This window comes from Triticum aestivum, chromosome 1B (genome assembly GCF_018294505.1).
Source record: "Triticum aestivum cultivar Chinese Spring chromosome 1B, IWGSC CS RefSeq v2.1, whole genome shotgun sequence".
Lineage (NCBI taxonomy): Eukaryota > Viridiplantae > Streptophyta > Magnoliopsida > Poales > Poaceae > Triticum > Triticum aestivum.
Genome location: NC_057795.1, coordinates 329,889,369 through 329,908,974, shown reverse-complemented (window position 1 = coordinate 329,908,974; position 19,606 = coordinate 329,889,369). Strand labels below are relative to the sequence as shown.

General features: G+C 49.7%; 1 protein-coding gene across 1 annotated transcript; it reads right to left on the bottom strand.

The window, feature by feature from the left end:
* Positions 1 to 1,513: 1,513 nt before the first annotated feature.
* LOC123091008 (thioredoxin-like protein YLS8) lies at positions 1,514 to 3,203 on the bottom strand. Its single transcript, XM_044512401.1, has 2 exons — positions 2,818 to 3,203; positions 1,514 to 2,061 (listed from the first exon to the last, which is right to left on the bottom strand). The coding sequence occupies exons 1-2, from the start codon at positions 3,169 to 3,171 to the stop codon at positions 1,753 to 1,755; spliced, it is 663 nt and encodes a 220-aa protein (XP_044368336.1). The 5' UTR covers positions 3,172 to 3,203; the 3' UTR covers positions 1,514 to 1,752.
* Positions 3,204 to 19,606: the final 16,403 nt, after the last annotated feature.

The window sequence follows — 19,606 nt, the reverse complement described above, 5'->3', positions numbered from 1 at the left end:
CTTGAATTTGGTTCCATAGGATTATTTGTTTTTCAGTTTAGATATCTTTTGTGGGGTAAATTTTCAGTTTACATATCATTTGCAGAGAAAAGATGTCATTTGCTCACCTATTTTCACAATGGGATCATGCAGAACGTTCTTTGCATATTTATTTCATGTTTATGGGTTAGCTTGTGCATAATCGCAATAAATAGTGACAGGAATGACCCTTTGCAATAGGCGCACGCCACTTGGCAAAGCCCGCTGACGGCCTACTGCGACAAGGGTCTGGTCGGGTTGGCGTCGAGGTTGCTCGGTGGAGGCGGCGTGGAGGTTGGTCACCACGGGCGTGCGATGGCGCTGGAGGTTGGTCTTCACTTTTCATAACTCCATTTCCGGGATTTACTTGCAGTCCCCGCTTTCCCCTCGGTCATGACCTGGGCCCCGCCTCCCCTCGGTGCATGATGCTCCAAAGGTTGGTCAGGCGTGGCCATTGTTTTGGTCGTTCCGGCCGTATTTGTTCTCCCTACAATCTTTGGCTTCTACCCTACGCCGCTGGGTTGATCTCTCTGCTTTGGATCTTCTCCGCCTTTCTTTCGCTGGCATGGTGGAAGCGGACTTGGTGGTGCATGTTTGGGTGGGATGTGCAATATCCCTGTTGTCATCTTCTCCCTACACAATGTTATCATGCTCATCGCGATGTAGCCTGTGCTCGAGCAAGTAGGGATCAGCGGGCTAGGATTGCTCTCATGTTGTCGTGGTCGTAGTAGTGGCGGAAAAGATGACGGCTAAATCATGCTTTGCAGATTTTGCGCTTAGGGCAAAACTGGGCCGTGTCCTGCCCAGCCCATATGCAGAACAGTGAGAAGTGAGGTCAAAACAAAAAAAAAAGAACAGTGAGAAGTGGGGGTAAAACTAGGAATGGATGACAAAATCTGTGTATATCCTTTAGGCCTTGTTCGGTTGACAGGGATTTAGGAGGGGTTTGGCAGAGTTTGAGGTGGATATAATCTCTTACAAGTCAAAATCCACCCAAATCCCCTCCAATCCTCTTCACAAGAGGTGTAACCGAACAAGGCCTCAGTCTGGCCCGCCCAGTAGATTATTTGTAGCTCGATGGTGTTGGGTGGTGTTATCTATTTCTTTCTATCTAACGGATACAACTCTCCTATTTGGTTCAAGAGATGAATTACTAGGTCCTGATCAGTACACCTACGAGCTACGATATTCACCTTTCTCGGTTAAATTGCAGATTTCTGAATCGACAACAAAGCAAGCCTAATCAACAGTATTGCATACGCTCACGTGTAGGAATCTTGGGCAAAATAGAACAGTCAATAATTATTAGCACGGAAGATCAATGCTTCAGGAATTCATGGCAACATGTGCTCTAGATGAAACACAATCTCAGCGAGGTGTTACCAACATGAAGACTCCTGTGGTGTTAAAAACACACACTAGATTCCAGTACGTGGAATCAATCTACAAGACGTTCATCAGAAAAAAAAAGGAAGAATCAAGAGACAAAATAGGATTCAGCAACTCATATACCAGTTTTATTGGTCATACCAATGCCAACATATTCTGTATGGAGCATTTCGAACAATCATCGAGGATCTTACAGATGCTTATGAGACGCCAAGATACAAGACTGGATAAGCTGGGATGCTTCACAGTTTGCATTAAGGGTCACCTCGTTGACCAGTGATCACAGACATTTTACCTGACAGAATACGCTAGAAATAGCACATGAGCAGCCAGGACACAAATGGCCTAGTAACGGTACTTGGTGGAGTAATCCTTTGGAGCAATCACCAGACCACGGCCCTTCCGAGCTCCCCTGTACACAGTCTCCACAATGTCGACGAACTCTTGCTTGTCTTTCATGGCCCAGTTGATCTTGTTGTTGTTTCCTGTCCCAAGATCAATCATGATGTGCTTGTTCCGGAAGAAGAACATCACCGTCGATGGGTCATACAACTCGTACATGGTGTTGAAATCAGGAACCTCGGTGATGTCAACAAGGTAGATCACTGCAAAGTTCTTTATGGTCTCAGCCACACCTGATAGCACCTCATCCATCTGGACATGAACAAGCAGGGAGTCAGAATAAACTCAACAAGGTGGATTACCAGAAACTGCAATCAATACAGACAACGGTTATTTTCTTTTTTGCATGAAAACATCAAAACAAGTTGCTCATGGATCTCCACAGCTCAACTTTCTCAGGGTTGTGCGGTCAGGTATGGAACAGGTCATAGTGATTTTGTTTTCAGTTTTATCAAGAAAACTTGTGCACTGCTTCAAATCTGTGACGGGAAAAAAATATAGAATGCACGGTGCTATGTAGCTCTCTGCATCAACTGGAGGCGTGAATTCAAGAAAAAGAAAACAGAAGCGTCCTAGATTCCACCCATTTCTGCTCTTACTCGAAACTAACCAACTATCCTCTCGAGGCTTTGACGATGAAAATGCTGACGGCACTTTCACTAGGATGGACAGTTGCAGAGTGCCTAGGGAGCCACAGTTCTTAATAAGCATCAGCGAGAGACTCTTCGGTGATTCTGATCCCCTCACCAAAGGGATTGAAGGAGATTTTGACTTGCAAGGGATTTAATCCCTTTCAAACCTCTCCAAACCCTCCCTAACCGAACAAGGCCTAAACCTTGCCAAGTCTATCAGTGTCACTAAACCCAATAATTGTTCAAATTTCACGAAATCCATGACCCCTGCAGGGCTACGATCAAATCCAACATCGACTCGAAACAATTCACCCAGCGTAAGTCCAGACACAATCGATTACTGAAATGAGTTTGCCAGGGGATCGATCGCCCATACCTGCATGCAGGTCTCGTCCCAATCGTGGCCGAAGCGGATGATGACAAGCCGCTCCTCCTCGGCGAGGATGGCTTGGTCCACCGCCCATCCCGAGTGCAGATGTGGCAGCAGGTAGGACATGTCCGCCTCGCGCTCGTCGCCGACGGCCCCCGCTGATCCGCGAGAAGATTTGGGGATTTCGAACCTCAGAACGGGTAGCGAGCAGACAGCAGAGGGGGAATGTGTGCGTGGAACGCAACACGGTGAGATTCGATCGAACTTTCTGGGAGACAGAAAGAGGAGGAGAGTTTCGACCGAACTGCCTAGAACACCATGGAAACTTCCGGAAACTGCGATTTGGGTACGCCGCGCCATGGCCCAATTTAGGACTAGACCGCGCGAAATAATAAGCTTTTGATATGTCGGCCCACTTAAGCTGAGCAGCTTTTTTATGTTAATATATTGTAGGAGTAATTGGTATATACAAGTTTTTTTTGGAAAAAAGCCAAAGGTCATAAATTAATTAGCACAAACGCTTAAAAACATCCCAATCCTTATGGAAATTTAGAAATGCATCCAAATCTTTGGGGGTGCCAAAGTCTTCTTCTCCCTGCATCCAGGATAGCGCGCTGTGAGCAAAACTTGTCCCCTCCGCTGGACCTCCGTCTCAACCGAATAAAAATGTTTAAACGTAGGAGCTTCTAAAAGCAACGGGCGGAAAGTCATCGATGTAGATCAAAAGATGCCTCCAACCATGAATTGCATAGCAAATCGCCACCCTGAAGAAGAAAACGATATAGAAGGCTTGTAGAATACCCTAGTTCTGGCCAACGGAGTAATAAGAGAACACAAACCTCAACACGCTCTGCGATGAGGCCAGACTGGCCAACCTTCGTGGTTCGGAGCTAAAGCCGGAAGACCAAGACGTATAACCACATTGTTCACTCTTCAAGACAATTTAATCGAAACAAATCTACTGAAAAAAATCCAAACTGCAGAACTAGAAATGAAGACACACTATCTTCCACACCCTCCTGATGATACGAGTAAGCATCATCGAAATAAGGGTGAGGCATGGAGACCATATTGCCCGACCCAGAGAGGGGAAAATGACAAGCCTCATCGGTAGATTGGTGCTGCCCGCATACCCACACCAACGGACCGGCAGAGTAGATGATGGCTAAGGAGAAACCCTAGCTTTAATTGTTACATACATGTGGATACATGGTTACTAAGCTTAAACTTAAAAAAAAAACAAGTAATAGTAGCATACTAGTGCAAAGGACGTGCTTTCCTGTGGGTATGATTAAAGGTTTTTAGCAGATATTCAAATCGGTGCCCAGGCTCATTTGCATCGATGAATAGTAAATTCAAAAAAATACTATATTCTTTAAAATTCTGAAAATATTTTAGGTGGAAGATGTCCAATGCATGATGTTCATGCCAAATTTCAGCTTGTTTGGATATCTGAGGAGCTCATGGAAAAAAGACAAAATCGGTAAAAATAGCAAGTGAGCAGTGAACTTTCTTACAGCCCCAAAATTTGTCTTTTTGGCTGAGAACTACTGAAATGTTCATACTCACAAAATTTGGCACATACTTCACACACATGAGCATCCAGCATCAGAAAAAAAGGATTTTTTTTACTAATTTAAACAAATTTACTGTTCACCTGGGGTGCAAATGCACCCAAGAACCAAAACGCCGCGTCCGTTTTTATAAATTACTTTTAAAATATGTATGTACAAGTTCACATTTTTTAAGTATGAACTTGCAAAGTTCAAGTGCAAACTGAAATGTCAAATTTTTGCATATTACTCCCTCTGTCCCATAATATAAGAATGTTTTTGACACTAGTGTAGTTTCAAAAACGTTCTTATATTATGGGACGGAGGGAGTAGTTTTCTTACCCCACAATTAAGGCAATTTTAATGGCCACAGCTTTTGCGGAGTTATAACCTGAATTTTCTGACGTATTAATCTAACAGTTATTATACTTATTTACATTTTTTTCTAATACTATCTTGTAAAGTTTTATCAAATTTATTCAGAAAATTACGAACACCCACAATACGAAATCAATACCATTACAATCAACATCAAATATTTTGTCACTCCATATATATTTATTATTTTGATAGATTATACTACCTCCGTCTAGGTGAATAAGTCATTCACGTAGTTCTAGGTCATGGATTTGAGCAATTAAATATGTGTTATATGTTATGAAAAGTACATCACTAGATTTCTACAAGGATGTAGTTTCTAAATATATATTTTTTGTCACATATAATACATATTTAGATAGTTAAATCGTCAACCTAGAACTACGCGAATGACTTATTCACCGAGACGGAGGTAGTACTATTTTTTATAAACTTGGTCAAACTTCATAAAGTTTGACTTAGGTCACAGCTAATATGTGTGGTAAACAAAAATGAACAGAGTACATATTTGCATGAAGAGACATATTTCACCATGGGGCGGACATCTTTTCATTACGGGCGTGTATTTCTATGAAGAGACATCTTTTGACTATTCATAAAAGACATCTTTTCACTAAGGTGTGAGTAATTCACAAATAGACACATTTTCACTTAGGCACATGTATTTTGGAGGTGTCTTCTAAGAAAATATCATGGCTACTATTTTTTTAAGGTGACATGACTTAACATGAACGTTGCATTAGGAGTCAGTTTTACAATAGTTAGATATACGGGATTTCTCTAGGTCTTTTCCCCCTCTATTAGAGGGTAACAAAAAAATCTTTTAGCCGAACACACATAACGTGTGATGTGAACCAACGCTAGAAAGCATTATATCCCCTCTCCTCCCTCTCCTCTTCAAAGTCATCCCACTAATTAACCACATTCTCTGTGTTCACGCTCTCACTACTTCACATCTTAAAAAAAAATAACTACTCCGCATCCGCTTTGAGTCCATGAAATACTCCGATCCTGCAATGCCGGTCCATGAGGCCATCAAGGTGGAAGAGGAAGACGAGGAGGGGGTTGCCATTGGCAACTTTGGTACAGCAGCCCAGGTGCGCGGCGGCCAACAGGACTGCATGGCCATCTTCAGGAACCCCGCTCCTGCCCCACAGGTTAGCAGTGCGATAATGTTTTATTTAAAATTTAAAATTTTGTGCTATATCTTTTTCAACATGTTGCTCCACGGCGATATGGATTTGCATCTCGATTGTATTCTTCTCAACATGGTATTAGTCCGGGCGACGCTAGGCGCCGGTGCGCCGGCCCAAACGGTTCGGCCGGTCCAGGCCCAGCCGTCCGATGCGCGGGCCTGGGCCGTCGGATCTGCGCGAGATCCCGTCTTCTCCAGCACCCATCGTCAACCTCCCGCGCGGGGGAAAAGGAGAAGGAAGGAGAGCGCCGCCCCCGCACGCGAGCCGCACCACTAGCCTTCCCGCGCTGCGCTTGCAACCTCTTCGCCATCCCTCATCACCGTCCGTCGTGTTCCTTGCAGCTCCTCGCCATGGCGGGTCGCCGCTTCCACATCACGCCTATGTAGCACCGGCCAACAGCGGTTGCACCTCGCCGCCCCCATGGTTGCAACACCAGGTGCGCGCCCAGGCGCCCTCGCCGACCCTCGCCGCCTGGTGCATGCCGCTCGCATCGGCGCCGTATCTCTGGTCGCCGCTTCCATCTGTCGCCATTGAAGCAAAAAAACTCACCGGTGGAAGCTTTGCAGGTTGCCGGTTGCAACAAAATCAGAGCTGCGGGGGTTGGTTGAAGCAAAATCGACAAACGCTTCCAGCAAAATTGAACACCCGTTCCAGCTTCTGTTTGGTCGGTTGTAACATTTCACGGCGTCGTCGGCGAGGGTGTCAAGAGCTCCGGTAGGCGGTTGAAGCAAAATTGAAAAACACTTCCAGCAAACATGAATGCCCGTTCCAGCTTTTGTTTTCGCCGGTTGCAACATTTTACACTTGAAAAACATCTGGTTGTAGCAAAAAAAAGTCAGGCGCCATCGCCGCCGGCGACGCTCGCCGTCGTCCTGGTTGCAACAAGATCAAGCGTCGGTGCTAGCTTCCCCAAGACCGGTTGCAGCAAAAACGCAGCATCGTTGTCGGCGGAGGAGCGGGGTGGGGTGGGGGTGGGGACGGAGCACTGGGAGGCGGCGGTGGAGGCACGCAGCTTGGCCAACGGCGAACGGAGGGTGAGCTCGCGGCATTGAGGTGAAAAAGGGGAGATTGGATCGGGGGAGGAGGAAGGATGGTTACATGGGCCACAAAAAAAGGAGGCGCGGCCCACTACGCTCGCGCTGGGCGCGTGATGAGGCGTGCGACCGGCCGAAGCTTCGGCCGGTGCACCGTCTGGGAACGTTTCCCTATTAGTCCTAAGTTTTAAATTTGATTCGTTTCCTCCTCGCGGGAGTAGTTAGTTTTTATGTGTATTTACGGCATCCCGTATATGGTATGAAAACTATGGATTAGCATCACATCACAGTGCTAGTTGGTACAGTATTCGTGCCTCTTCCATAGCTAGAAGGTACTTTAAGGATGTGGTAGTCCATTTAAATCTCTAGAAAGACAAATATTTAGGAACGGAGGGAGTAGTATTTGATTTTTGGCTTATTTTCCAGACTTGTTCATACGTTATGTATGGACCTTGGTCATTGCTTTATCTTTGAAAACCTGTTTCGGAAAGATGCTTTGTTTCAGTTTGGGATTTTATCGATTATTGGAAGTACAGTAAGGTTTTTAACTGCTTATTTATTCATGGCTAGAACCATAATAGTAATTTACCGAAAAGGCTTTCGCCCCGCTTTATATTATAAAGCAATCGCCCGAATCAAGCATCCAACAAGGTTCCAAACATGCCCACACACGCACACGGAGGTCCACAGGTACACAAATAAGTCACGAGGGTTAGAGCTGAGGGTACAACACAACAAGCCCTAAACACACACAACACGGCGCACAGCGCAAAGCGCAAAGCTACCAGACGACCTAGTCAGGCTCTGGCGGAGGGGGCGGAAGCGGGGGGGGGGGGGGCACGCGGAGCGCCATCAAGCGAAGATCGGTGATGACGTCCCGGTCCTGGGGGCGGCTAAGCGGCCGCTAAAGCTGCAAGTAGCAACACATTTTGAAGATAGTGTCAGTCGCACGTCGAAGAGGGACCTTCTGAATGGCAAGCTTGTTGCGAATGTTCCAAAGCGTCCAGGCGAGGATCCCAACGCACAGCCATCTAATATGGCGGTAGCAAGGAGGGGAGGCGTTTAGTTCCGCAAGTAAGTCGGGGAAATTGGTATTGTACCACTGTCCACCGACCGTTTCGCGGAAACAGGCCCACATGAACTGGGCAGTAGAGCACGAGAAGAAGATGTGGTTAGCATCCTCGATCGTGCCACAGATGGGACACATCCCATCGCCCGAGCCGTTACACTTGAGGACTTCAACCCCAGAGGGGAGGCGACCGTGGATCCATTGCCACAGGAAGATCCTGATCTTCAAAGGGAGGCGGATGTCCCATATCAGGCTAAAGGGTTCCGGGGCCGTCGGGGGTGCGATGGCGGCATACAAGGACTTCATGGAGAAGCGGCCAGACGGCTCAAGGTGCCAAGAGATGGCATCCTGGTCCTCCTCAACGTTCATCGGCATAAGGGCCACGTCTTGGAGGAGGGAGTCCCAAGCAGCCACCTCGGGGGGGCCGAAGGGGCGACGGAAAGCGAGACGCCTTAAGTCAATAAGGGTCGTCTCAACAGAGACCCGAGGGTTAGCTGCAATGGCAAAGAGTTCTGGGATTCACACAACCAAGGGGGAGTCCCCAAGCCAACGGTTGAACCAGAACAGGGGCAAGGACCCGGATCCAATAGAGATGGACGTATCGATGCGGAGAATGGGCAGAAGTTGGATCACGGACTGCCAGAACTGGGATCCACCCGTACGCTGGCAAAAGGCCAGAGGCTGGCCCTCGGTTATTTATTACGGATGATAGTCAGCCAGAGGCCTCCCTCCCTATTGGCGATACGCCACAGCCAGCGGGTCAGGAGAGCAATGTTCATGCGGCGAGATGACAGGATCCCAAGGCCACCCTGGTCGTTGGGTTTGCAAATGTCGGGCCAACTCACCATATGATACTTCTGCTTGTCTCCCTCGCCCGCCCAGTAGAACCTCGGCTGGTATTTAGCGACCTCCTGATGGAGGGTCTCATGGAGGCTGTAGAAGCTCATGAGGAACCAGAGAAGGCTAGCAAGCAAGGAGTTGATTAGAATTACCCTGGCTACTTTCAACAGCCAACGTCCCCGCCAGGGTTCAACCCGGTGCTGCATACGAGTCACCGTCGGGCGGAGGTCAGCCACGGTGAGTCTGGAATCACTAATGGGTATCCCCAGGTAGGTCGTGGGGAAGGAACCCAGGCGGCAGTTCAGCCGATCTGCAATGGACATCGCCTCCTCTGGAGGATAGCCAAGAACCATCACTTCGCTCTTATCGAAGTTAATGGTAAGCCCCGACATCTGTTGAAAACACAGGAGGAGGAACTTTAGGTTGGTGATGTCGAACGCAGAGCCCTCCACCATAACTATGGTGTCATCCGCATATTGGAGGAGGGAGACCCCTCCCCCCCCTACACACACACAAGGTGAGGGACAATGCCGCGGAGGTGGCCACAAGCTTTGGCCTTATCAAGAATGACCGCGAGGGCATCAACCACCATGTTGAATAGAAATGGGGAAAACGGATCGCCCTGGCGGACCCCACATAAGATGGGGAAGTAGGGTCCGATCTCGCTGTTGATGTTGACCGCAGTCCGGCCGGAGGTGACCAGTTGCATAACGCGGGTCACCCAACGGTCGTCGAAGCCCTTACGGAGCAGAACTTCCCGAAGGAAGGGCCAGTGGACAGTGTCGTAGGCTTTGTGGAAGTCTAACTTTAGGAAGACCGCGCGGTGGTGTTTGGAGCGGACTTCATGGAGGACCTCGTGAAAGACCAGCACCCCATCCAAAATAAACCGGCCTTGGATGAAGGCGGATTGGTTGGGGTGGGTGACAGAGCCCGCAAGAAGGGTCACCCTGTTGGCGTACCCTTTAGTCAAGATCCTGAAGATTACGTTGATCACCGTGATCGGGCAGAATTGGCAAATGTCGGAGGCGCCCGGAACCTTGGGGATGAGGGTAATAATCCCATAGTTTAGTCGCCCAAGGTCCATGTTCCCACAGAAGAATTCTTCGAAGAGGGCCATGACCTCCAGTTTGATGGTTTGCCAGAACGTTTTAAAAAACGAGACTGGCAATCCATCCGGGCCCGGAGCCGAGGAGGGGTTCATGCCCTTGATCGCCGCTAGGACCTCATCCTCCGAGAAGGGGGCGACCAAGGCCATGTTGGCCTCGACGGAAACTAGCTGGGTGCCCGACCAGGTGTCGGGAGCCAGCGCAGCCCCACCCTGATGGGTGGGGGAGAAAAGGGCTTTATAAAAGCCGTCTACGTGAACTCGGATGTCCGAGCGGCGAGTGAGCTGAGTATCGCTGTCCCACAGAGAGTGGATGGAATTCCGACGACGCCGGCCATTGGCAGTCTGTCACGCCCAATATGCGATACTATCCTAAAGAGACTCGAAGGTCCCACCAAGGATAGAACCGCATATTGATACACTTTTGCAAGGTGGATATCATTACATCAACATTACATAATAGATGGGGATACATACAAGAGGCATACAATGCCACACGGATACAACATCATTATACACAAGATCAACATCCGACTACGGATGAAACACAAACAGAAACTCAAAATGACATCCACCCTGCTAGCCCAGGCTGCCAACCTGGAACCTATCCCTGATCGAAGAAGAAGCAGAAGAAGAACTCCAAAACAAGCAAACATCGCTCTCGCGTCATGATCATCCAAAACCTGTACCTGCAACTGTGGTTGTAGTAATCTGTGAGCCACAAGGACTCAGCAATCCCATTACCATGGGTATCAAGACTAGCAAAGCTTAAAGGGTAAGGAAGGGGTAAAGTGGAGGTTGCAGCAGCGACTAAGCAAGTATGGTGGCTAACATACGCAAATAAGAGCGAGAAGAGAAGCAAACGGAACGGTCGTGAAGCTAGCAATGATCAAGAAGTGATCCTGAACTCCTACTTACGTCAAACATAACCCATAACCGTGTTCACTTCCCGGACTCCGCCGAAAAGAGACCATCACGGCTACACACACGGTTGATGCGTTTTATTTAAGTCAAGTGTCAAGTTATCTACAACCGGACATTAACAAATTCCCATCTGCCACATAACTGCGGGCACGGCTCTCGAAAGTTTATACCCTGCAGGGGTGTCCCAACTTAGCCCATCATAAGCTCTCACGGTCAACGAAGGATATTCCTTCTCCCAGGAAGACTCGATCAGTCTCGGAATCCCGGTTTACAAGACATTTCGACAATGGTAAAACAAGACCAGCAAAGCCGCCCGATGTGCTGACAAATCCCGATAGGAGCTGCACATATCTCGTTCTTAGGGCACACCGGATGGGCAAGACGTCGGGTTGGCATAGACCCTGGTTACCCAGGGGGCGCCGGACATCATACAGGTTGGGCCAGCACTCGAAGGAGCACTGGTCCGGGGGTTAAAATAAAGATGACCCTCGGGCTCCGGAAACAAAGGGAAAAAGGCTTAGGCAGGCAAATGGTAAAACCAAGGTTGGGCCTTGCTGGAGGAGTTTTATTCAAAGCGATCTGTCAAGGGGGTCCCATAAATCACCCAACCGCGTAAGGAACGCAAAATCAAGGAACATAACACCGGTATGACGGAAACTAGGGCGGCAAGAGTGGAAAAAAACACCAGGCATAAGGCCGAGTCTTCCACCCTTTACCAAGTATATAGATGTATTAATTAAATAAGAGATATTGTGATATCCCAACATAATCCTGTCCATCATGGAGCAATCTTCAACTTCACCTGCAACTAACAACGCTATAAGAGGGGCTGAGCAAAGCGGTAACATAGCCAAGCAACTGTTTGCTAGGAAGGGTGAAAAGGTTAGAGGCTGACATGGCAATTTGGGAGGCTTGATCAACAAGAGATAGGTAGCGCGTCATAGCGATAGAACGAAGCAACTAGCATAGCAATGATAGTAGTGAGATCCAGGGTGATGGTCATCTTGCCTGAAATCCCGCTAGGAAGAAGAGCGAGTCCATGAAGAAGACGAACGAGAGTAGTTGAACGAATCCTCACAATCGCAACATTACCGGAACTAAGAAGCAACACCGGAAAGAAACAAACAACATGGTAAATGCACAAGCATAAACATGGCATGATGCACAAACAAGTATGATGCATGTCCGGTTTAAAGAGGCATGGCATGGCAAAGTGCAACCAACAATACTACAAGTTAAGTGGAGCTCAATATGCAACGAGTTGCATATTGACGAAACATCACATTCGAGTTATTTAGTTCGCTCTCGTTTATGTACCCAACAATATTAAATGTTGTTAAACATGGCAAGAGGTGAGGCATAAGTAAACTAACTATTTAGGCAAGTTTAAATGAGGCCGGAACAACAAACAACAATTCCGGAAAATCCTCATTTCCATATTTCGAATTTGGTACTGTTCTGCCCTAAACCATATTTTAGAGTTGTTAAACAGGAAAATAAAGTGCACCAAGTTAATCTATGCATTTTTCCACCCCATTTACATATAAAGTTTATTTAAAACCGAGCTACGGTTATTTAGTTATGAATTAAATCATTTTAGCATGGCATTTAAGCAAATTTAAACAAACAACATTTAAACATGGATGAAAGTAGCAGATTATGAAACTAGATGAAATTCTAAGCACTTAACATATATGAAGTTTTTACATATGATGCACGGTTTGTGAGTTATTAAATGTATGAAGCATGAGGGTTTTTCTGCAAAACAGTAAATCACTGGATAAATGCTAAATTCGCAGAAGGAAAAAAACAGGAGCTGGACCAAATCTGAAATCTGGCCCAGGGCGTGGGGGAGCTGCTCACATCGGGCCTTGAGGCCGGGAGGCTGGCGCGCTGGGCTTTGACGCGGGATGCGGCCCACGGTGCTATGGGGAGCTGCGGTCAACGCGCAAGGGGAACATGGGCTGGTGCTCGTCCTCCCACTCGAACTGACCAAGATAGGGCAGAAACGGCGGCATGACTTGCGGCGATGGTGGTTCTCTGGGAAGAAGATGGCAGCGGGCGGAGGCGCGGACGACGCGGAGACGGCCGGGAAAAGGAGATGCTCGACGTGGGCTGCCGGATCTTGGCGGATCCGAGGCCGGACGATGTGCGGCGGCGGGGACTTGGGGTGCCGGAGGTGGGCCCTGCTGACGGGATCCGACCGGGAACGGGCAAGGACGGCGGAGGCCGGCCTGATCTGGGGCGCGGGTGCAGGAGACGACGCCCCAGGCGGAGAAGGCGGGGCGTGGAGCTCCAGCTGGGTGTCCATGGCGAACCTGCGACGGGACAGAGAAGGGGAGGTGAGAGAGAGAAGAACAGGAAGATGGAAAGGAAGGCATGGAAGAGAGGGATGGTACGGGCCTGCTGGAGGAGGTCGCCGGTGACGCAGCTGGTCGGGAGGATGGGCGAGGGGTTCGGGCGTGAACATAGCTGAGCTCGGGAGCGAGCTCCTGCGCGGGATGGAGGTGGCTGCGGGAGCATCAGGCGAGCTCCTGCTCGGGAGAGGAACGAGGAGGCCTGCGCGGTCGGGATAGGAGGCTCGCCGGCAGCGAGGCTGCGGGCGTGGAAGCACCGGCGAGGAGGAGGTGCTCGGGCGGCGGCTTAGGGTCGAGCTCCTCTCGATTTGGATCGAGGAGGGAGCGGGAGGCAGGGAGCTGCGGGAGGCACGCTCGGTCGTCGGATCTTCGATCCAATGGTCGGGATGGAAGGGTGGCCTGGATCAGATCTGGTTGGCTGGTGGCTGAAAACAAGGACAAGACCAGGTGGGTGGCGGGATGGGTCCCGAGAGAGTGGCGCAGGGATGGGAGTGATGGGACATTGATCCTAAAATTTAGGGTTAGGGGTCTATATATACTAGGAGGTCCAAAACGAGGGCTAGATTGGACGCTTCGATCGTAATCGGACGGTCAAGATAAATAGGTTAGGGAGTCACATGAAGGAACCAAAGATGCTTTAGGGGTGCTTAAGGTTGATCCGGACCCAACGGTGACAACTGTTCAGGTCAGGTTTGAGACAGTTGTTGGACGCACGAGAGGGGTCTATGCACTGCGCAAAGAGGGGTTAGGCGGTCAGACAAGAGGGACATAAAAATCCGGTTGGTCTCGGAACGGTCAACGAAGGCAAGGGGGACGCGGCAACCACGAGCGACTACGAGTATTATGAAAACATGCAGATGCAATGCGCATGATGCTATGAGATGAAATGCAAGACACGAACAAAAAGCAAAACAAAAGACAAAACCCAACCACAAAGGAAATATCATATCGCATCTCCGGAAAAGGCAAGAGTTGGAGTTACGAATATGGAAAGTTGTATCCGGGGCGTTACACGATCGCCTGAAAATAAGCCGTGTTAGCGTCACCACGGAGCACCCACCGTTGAGTGCCTCGCAGCCGCCAGTAAGCCTCTTCGTCATAGTAGATGACCGAGAGCTGGTCCTCGAGATCATATCTCAGCATCCACTCGTCTGAAGAGATCCCTGACGAGTCAGCGCGAGCGTCCAAGGCCTGGATGGCACACAGGAGGGCCTTCTTGCGCTCACGCAGATCTCGTCCAAGGTTCGTGCCCCAACCCTTCATAAATTGGCGGGCAAGCTTGGCGCAGAACTGCCAAGAGTCAACGGCGGACATGGCACGGCGAGGAGCGTCTCGCGGGGCGATCCACTTGGCCGCAACGGCCTCGCGGAATCCGGCCTGGTTGAGCCAGGAGAGCTCAAACCGGAACCGAGGAGGGACGGGGGGGGGGGGGGGGGGGAGGGCGTTCATCCGCAGTGGAGAGGAGGAGGGGAACGTGGTCGGACCCGATACGGGTGATGGCCTGCAGCGAGGCCAGGGGGCATCTAAGCTCCCAATCCGGAGAGACTAGGACGCGGTCCAGAACGGACTGCGTCGGGTTCGCCTGGCGATTGGTCCAGGTGAACCGGGCCCCCGTTCGCTCAAGCTCACGGAGGCCAAACTCCGCGATGCAGTTGTTAAACATCTGCATCCGGGGACGGTTAACCCTATCGTTATTATTCTCATCCGGAGAGCGGATGAGATTAAAGCCCCCTCCCACGACCACTAGGAGAGAGGAGCTAGAGATCTTCTGTTGCAGCTCATCAAGGAAGATCGGGGAGCGGCGGTGGTCCGCCGGTCCATATACAATGATGACCTCCACTTAAAATTGAGAGCCCGCTCGAAGATCTCCATACTAACAAAGAACTTGCCCCGGTCCATACCGTCCACCTCAAAGGTGGCATCCTTCACGCCTAACAAGATGCTATCCGAGTGGCCATTGTTCCCACTAGAAGGGAGTCAATGCCATCCTTTACACCCACAATGAATGTCATCGCATCAAATTTTAGTCACAAATGTTGATGCCAAATACACCGGGCTAGCTGTAGAAGAACTAGGAGTACTTGACACTCGTGGAAATCCACCAACTGCGTGGAGAAACTCAACCTTTCATGTTTTCCAGATTCAATTAATCCATAAGCTCGTACTGTACTAATTAATCATATGCATCAGTTTCTCATGTTTCATTATCTGTGAGTAGTTCATTTAGAGAAAAAATGTCTCTGCAATTTGTTCTGTCAAGATTTCTATCATTGTTGGCCTCAGGTCATTTTGTTTCCCTCTTCATTCAGGTGCAGCCGCCGCGGCCACCTCCACCTGCACCTGCACAATGCCAGTGGAACAAGAGGCTGGCTACCGGACCGCCTCCAGGCTTCCCCGGCGTGTGCCAGCCGCCACAGAAGAGACACCAGTCTGGGCCGCAGCCACCGCACAGGCAGCATCAGGCGCTGCCACAACAGAGGCAGTATCAGGCGCCGCCGGCGCAGGCGCAGCAAGGGCAGAGGCAGTATCAGGCGCCGCCGGCGCAGAGGCAGTATCAGGCGCGGCCACCGCAGGCGCAGCAGTACCAGGCGGCGCCGCCGCAGGCACAACCACCGCAGAAGCAATACCCGCCACCACAGCCTAGGCGGCAGCAGGCGGCGCAAGGGCAGTCACTGCAACAGCAATACCAGGCGCAGCCGCGGCAGATGCAGTACTCGCCGGCGCCGGCGCAAGCGCAACCACCGCAGACGCAGCATCGGCGGGCGCCTGCACAAGCGCAACCACCGCAGATGCAGTACCAACAATCGGAGCCTGCGCAAGCGCAGCCTCCGCAGATGCAGTACCAGCTGGCACCAACCCAAGCGCAACCACCGGGGATGCAGTACCAGCCGGCGCCGTTGCCGAGCGCGCGGCAGCACGCTCCCACACCGGCCGCACCTGCCGCTCACCACGCCCCGTCCAGCAGCAGGCCCCGACTTCAGCAGAGGGCCGCGGCCAGGCCGGCGTCCGCATTCGAGAAGCCCTCCGTGGTGTGCGCCGTGTGCGACGTGCGGTGCATGACGGCGGTTCACCTCAAGCAGCACGAGAAGGGGAGGAAGCATCGGAACAAGGTGGGCTGCGCCGCCGGGGAGATGAACGTGTGGTGCGACGTCTGCTCCGTGACCCTCTTAACCAAGCTCAACGTCAAGGAGCACTACTCCGGCAAGCCGCATCTCCAGCGGGCCTCACGCTCCAGTGCCAAGGGCAACCGAGCAACCTGACATTGCCCATGCCACATTCCCACATGACAGTTTCACGAGGTTTTTTATTTTAAGAATTTTCCTTCATGACTTGACGATACTATTATCCAGACTCCAGTGGTATCTGCAACTTTGAACTTGTGTTTCTTGAATACCAGTATATGTATAACTGTAATGCAGCACCCTAGTGACAGGCTGATAACTAAATTTGCTACGTACTCGCTCCGTTTCTTTTTAATCTGCATATAAGATTTGGTCAAAGTCAAACTTTGTAAAATTTGACTAACTTTAGAAAAAAGTATCAACATCTACAATACAAAAGTTATATGTTAGGAAAATTAATTTCATCATGTATCTAATAAGATTGATTTCATAGTGTGAACGTTGATATCTTTTTCTACAAAGCTAGTCAAACTTTACAAAGTTTGACTTTGACCAAATCTTATATGCAAACTAAAAAGAAACGGAGGGAGTACTACTTGAATTCTGTAATGGATTATATTTATATTGTGTGTGCGACTCGGTTTTATTCGGGTTTTTTCATGTTAATTTCACTGAGCTGATAGAACTTTAATTTAGCAAATTGAAATTATGAATGGTTTGATGTGGCAGCTCTCTAATGCCAAACTTAGTCCTTGTTTCACTTTATTAGGCATCGACAGTGAAAATATGAGACTGGTGTAGTCGCAACCTCTTGCAGATCCACCACCACCTTCACCTTCATTGACGTGAACGTCGTCGACACCGGACATCATTGTGATGAGTGCCATGCGCACAAGCACGACACAGGGGGCGAGGGACACCCCCTTTTAGAGTTTGGCCAGGGGCTAAACACTCAGATCGACTTCTAGCTCATAGTGAAGAAAATGCGATGACACCGTGGTTTTTTACCCAGTCTCATGCCACCGCGAGGTGTAACATCCTACGTCCTACTGTCTGTATTAACCAAGTGCATGATTACAATGGCGAACTAGGATCCTTCTCTTCAAGGAGTTCCAGGAGGAAGATGAGGTGCTGCTTTTTGTTGCCGGGAGCAGGTTAAACCCTAGCTCTATGGTGTGTGAGAGTGTGAAGAGTCTGAACCCCTTGCTACATGGTCGTGGATCTCCTTTTATACATGCAAGAGATTACCACAGTGACTAGTACAATGATATACCTATCGTATTAAAAGTGGTTATATTTGTCGCCTGGAGCCTTGCCAGGAGGGCTAGGTGTCTGTCTTGTCAAACTGCATACCGGTGCAACCCTTTTTACCATGACACGTAGGAGAAGAGGTGTCACACGCCTGGTAAAAGGGGTCACCCTAGTCTTTGATACAAGGCGCTGATAGGCGCCGGTGCACCGGCCTAACTTTGGGCCGGTCGGGCCCCAGCCGTTCGATCTGGCCTGTCGCAGTCGTCCGATTCTCGCCTCTCCCCCTCGATTCGTCTTTTTCTCTGGTCAACGATCCAAGGAAAAACTCCCCCTCCCAGCGAAACTTTCATCCTACAGTTGCGCGTGCGCTCCCTGACGAGCTTGCCGCTCCCCTCGACACTGCTTGCAACACCCCCATCCCCACCCACACTCACGTCTAAAAACTGGGCACACCCGCTTCCCCACCGTCGAAGCACCGGCGGTCACGGATGTAGCAAAACGAGTGGCCGACGAGTTGCAAACGGTGAGTTTTTCCAAAGCTGGAACCGGCGATTTAAAACGATTCAACCAGCTGAAACGAAAGTTGCAACTGGCGATTCAAAAAGCTACTACCAGCGATTAAAAAATGCAAACAAACTAATTAGAAGCTGGAACCAGCAATTCAAAATGCTGGAACCGGCGATTAAAAAAGTTGCAATCGGCCGATGAAAAAGCTACAACGGATGATTTGAAACTGGTACTAAGGATCCAAAAAGCTACAATGGGCTGATCAAAAACCTACAACCGGTGATTTGGGAAGCTGGAACCGATGATTTCAAGAAAAGATGCAACACCAGCGATTTAAATAAAAAAAGCTGGAACCAGGCGATTTAGAAGGATGCAACCCGTTAAGCAGATTGCTACTACCGGCGACTAAAAAAGCTACAACCGTGTGGGAAATTTGGTAGCCGGATCCATCCCTGGGAGAGTGGATCTCAACCCTCCCCGCCGCCCGCAATTTCAACCGGCATGCGGCGGCGTCGTCCCTGCCACGCGCAACTCCGCGTCTCCTGCTCCTGCCGCGCGACACCTGACCTCCAGCAACAACCAGCGGCAGCTCACGCAGTCAACCCTCGTTGCATCCAGAAGACAAAAGAAGCTAGCATGAGTGGATTGGCAGCGCCACTGTAGCAGATCAGCCCCTCGAATTGATGAAGCAGGTCAGCAGCATGGAGCTATGGGAGAGCAGGAGGCCTTGGTGGAAGCGACGCAGTAGCTTGGGGAAGCCATGCCCGTAAGAGATTGAGAGCAAGTGGTGGGGAAGAAATGCATACGGAAGGAAAGGATAAGGATAAGGGGAGGAGAGGTGTTTTCTGGTAGAGCGGCGCTGTGTATCGTACGATTGTACGCGAACGTGCGGCTCGCGAGCGACCGGCCGAGTGTTCAGCCGGCGCGCCGTCCCCAAACATTTACCTTGATACAATTCCAATGTATTTATAATTTTTTATTGTTTGAGGCTATTATACTATCAATTTTAAATACTTTATATGTTTTAGTATGCAATTTTATATTATTTTTGGAAACTAACCTATTAACCCAGTGCCTGGTGCGAGTTGTTGTTTTATGCTTGTTTTTGGTTTTCCCGAAAATCAGTACCAAACGTAGTCCAAACGCTATAAAACTTTTTGATAATTTTTTTCTGGACAAAAGTGACTATAGAAGCTTCGGAATGAGATCAGATGGCAAACAAGGAGACGACAAGGCAACAGGGTGCGCCCTGGGGGTAGGAGCGCCCTGTTACCTTGTGGGCTCCACATGGCTCCGTCTGACCTAATTCCACTTCTATAAATTCTCAAATATTGGGAAACCCAGAGACACACTCTATCGGCGTTCTGGGAACGGGGGTCTCCAGACTTGCCTGCCTGCGGCCCGCGGCGTGGCTCCACCAGCGGCCCTGTATGACCCATCTTCACCAGCAAACACTCCC

What these genes read in the sequence shown, in the direction of transcription:
- LOC123091008 (XM_044512401.1), bottom strand. Translation starts at nt 3,171, where the DNA reads ATGGCGCGGCGTACCCAAATCGCAGTTTCCGGAAGTTTCCATGGTGTT. An exon ending in GGGACGAGACCTGCATGCAG is followed by an intron (nt 2,062 to 2,817) that starts GTATGGGCGATC and finishes GTTCATGTCCAG; the next exon opens with ATGGATGAGGTGCTATCAGG.